The sequence below is a fragment of the Bidens hawaiensis genome, unplaced genomic scaffold (genome assembly GCF_021521415.1).
Source record: "Bidens hawaiensis isolate Kalapana, Puna unplaced genomic scaffold, B.hawaiensis_p1.1 tig00002671_1, whole genome shotgun sequence".
NCBI lineage: Eukaryota > Viridiplantae > Streptophyta > Magnoliopsida > Asterales > Asteraceae > Bidens > Bidens hawaiensis.
In genome coordinates, this window is record NW_027491145.1 from 3,114,199 (window position 1) to 3,117,753 (window position 3,555).

At 38.1% G+C, this 3,555-nt stretch overlaps 1 protein-coding gene across 1 annotated transcript; it reads right to left on the reverse strand.

Annotated features, from left to right (window-relative positions):
• Positions 1-479: 479 nt before the first annotated feature.
• Positions 480-830, reverse strand: LOC143620780 (uncharacterized). Its single transcript, XM_077092390.1, has one exon. It carries the CDS (start codon positions 828-830, stop codon positions 480-482), a length of 351 nt encoding a protein of 116 aa, XP_076948505.1.
• Between the last annotated feature and the right edge of the window lie 2,725 nt (positions 831-3,555).

The following is a 3,555-nucleotide window of genomic DNA, read 5'->3' on the forward strand; positions in this document are numbered from 1 at the left end:
CAATTTTTGTAAATAAATGACATGGTTTCTATATTTTGTCTTGTTATGTGAATAATAATATAAATGTTTGTAATTTAAACTTGTCATGTATTCAAAATAAAGGATTATCGTGCAACTCCTGATATGCAGGCCTTTGCACGCCACAGATCATTTATACTGTAATAATGACACGTGGTTCAATTCTACAGAACTTGACACGCGTGGTTTTTATGCGCACAACGCATACGTCTCATGCACTAAAAAAATTCACATAGGTAATACTCTAAAATTAGTAAATAAATGGCGCGCAAACTTGCCTTTATATTACAAGAAGACTCTAATTTACATCCAAGGTTGGTACGCAGACTAAAAGAAAATTGGCACGCAGACCAAAAGAAAATTGCCACGCATGCTTAAAATAAAAGGTGGCACGCATGTCATTATAAAAAAACATTTTTTAAGTTGTGTCACATTCTAGGTTCTTGGGATTAACGTTCCATCTAGTTTTTTTCTAATTTATATGAGCCTTTGTCTAGAACCGCGTGAATCTTATAAGGTCCTTCCCAAGTTGGGGCTAGTTTCCCGGGTTCAGCATTTGATGCTTCGTTTCTCCAGAACACATAGTCCCCAACTTTAAATTTACAAATATTCACCCGCGAGTTGTAGTATTTTTGAAGTTGGCGTATGTACTTTCTTTCTTTGATAGATGCCAACTCTCTTCGTTCCTTAAAGAGGTCCAAGTTTAAGCGCAGCTCCTTTTCATTTTCAATGGTGAGGAGTGTTCTCACGGATGGGACCCCTATCTCTGCAGGAATCAAGGCCTCAGTACCATAGGTGAGATTGAATGGCATTTCAGAATTACTGGTCTTCTTGTGAGTTCTATGAGCCCACAAAACATATGGAAGCTCATCTACCCATCCAATTCTTTTTGTGCCCAACCTTTCCTTGATTCCATCTTTGATACTTCTATTTGCCCGTTCCACTTATCCATTGACTTACGGATGTGCGACTGAAGTAAAAATCTGAGAGAACTCAGTTAACCATTCCTGCAGGCCTTTATCCGCGAATTGTGTTCCATTATCACTCACAATGGTTTCCATGAGGCCAAAGAGACATATGATAAATTCCCAAAGGAATTATTTTATATTCACTTCTGCGATAGTCGCAAATGGCTTAGCTGAAAGATGATGCCATGCTGATGAATACAACAATTAGGATCACCGGATGTTACAGCTTGTGTCTCAAAGTGCGGAATCCATTGAGAGTGAACAAAACAAGTAAACGTTAAGCATATTCTTCATTGATAACTTCAAAGATTACAAGATATGACTTTGTAGCAACTTTCTCTCTCTACTCTCTCACTCCAACATTCACCAAAAGTCTACATAATAATGCATAAGTCCCCTATTTATAGGAAACAACATGAAAGACCACAAGCCCGTATAAGTTATACGGCGCATATGTTATGCGCCGCATAACATATGCGGTCTTGTGGACTTATGCGTTAAATCCAACTACAAAACATACATTTGACAATTCTAGTCCTACACAATCATATCTAATACATCTAAGACCCTAGAAATAGATATTATGTTCCAACAGACTGTAAGGCCCCGAACCCCGGGAGCCCCACAGTTGGTATACATTCAAAACACTCGTAAAAATAATTAAACTTAAAAACAAATATTTTCATTAAAATAAGCATCTCAGAGTATAATTCAGCGGAAAACATAAATAATAGAATAAGTTCCCAAAATCCCAGGAATATTGCCCAAAACCAATTTAATTATATTTATAAAAATATTTAAAAAGATAAAATGTTCAAAACAAGATCTTCCATCCACGTATGCCCTTCACCGTCCAAGTGGCTTCGTGCACGTCTAAGCGATAAGGCATTCCCTTCCTAACCTGAATGTCACACTAACATGCACACAAAGTCAGCTTGAGCCGAGTGAGTTCAAGTTTTAAATAATTAACATCATTAAATAATTATCATGATAGTCATTCCAAAAGTTTTAAAGTAAAAAGAATACATCAGTTAAGCCATCATCATAGATAAATAATCGTTCTCATACATATATATATAAACAACCTTATAAGTACATCCCTATATATATATATATCATCCAAGTAATAACATCAGGGTCGAGCAAACGTACAACCCAAACACGTAACATCTCATCAACGCATGCAAAACGTACAACACAAACACGTAACATCTCATCAACGCATGCAAACACAAAGTAGGTATATGAAACATCAGTAGTCGATACGACTACAACATCGCCAAATATAGGCCATACAATAATTTACATATATTTTTATATATATACATACTATAACATCCCAAGGCCAACTAGACACTAGCAAGCCTATATAAAATGGTTTAAACGTTTCATCAGGAAAAATCGTTTAGGTGTGCATGCTAGCCCAAAAAAAGAGTAAAAAGGGCATCATGAACTCACCTGACACTGAACATGGATTCACCACGAGCTAGAGAATCCCTAAGTAATCCCCAAAACTCAAACACCTGCCGGTTTACATTAAATCAATACTAGTGACATCAAGATGACTCGTTTATCCTACGAGACGTTCTAACATGGTTCGAGTTACCTAAACCCTCGACCTCATCAAACTTAATCAAAACAGCCACCGAGGTCACACATTCACCAAAACGACCCTTAGGTACTCCCGGGAATAAGGAATTCCCAATTTGCCCCCCTGGAGCATTAGGTGACACTAACACGCGCGTTTAGGAGTCGTTTAGGCCGTTAACATCCAACTCAACCCGTGTGGACCCATTATGATAAAATCACAGCCAACAAGTCCACACGACGCCACATGAGTCAAATGGGTCGGTAACCCGCAAGTACAACGCACCAATTATTCAATAAACACAATTGCGCGTTGTACCGACCCGTTGGAGTAACCGACAACCAATTCAACCCCATAACTTATAAAAATGAATTCGGAACAACCCGTACATCAAACCGAGTGTTCCCGAGCTGAATTGCTCGTTAATCACTTCAACTCTCGCGTTAAACGCACCAAACTACAATTCTAGTCAACCGAACACTAACAATCAAGCTACAACTAGTTGACCAATCTAACGAATACCAATGAATATGATACTTAAGAATGTTATACTAGACATACCTAGGAAGATTTCGGTGCACAAACCTTAACCAAAACAGTCCCGAAATGCTCAATTGGACAGCCACCCGGTTAGCCTACAATACGCCATTAATCGATCAATACGCGTAATATAAAAACCAATTAAGGTGTAAAAGACATGGGGAATTGTAAAACCAACCTTGAATTGAAGTTTTTACCGTGAAATCTTGGCTGCGCAGAAGATTTTCGCGAGGGGGGGGGTCAGCTGGTCTGATCGGCGCTAGTAATAGATTAGGGTTAGGTTATTTTTGTTTTATGATATAGTATAAAAAGTTACATCCAAGTCCCTCCAAATTGAAGTATAAGGCATTATGGAAGAAAAGTTAAATGGTTCAACGTACCGAAATGACGTAAACGCTTCCGAGAAACGTCAGTTAAGCCCCGAGAATTATACATACTTTA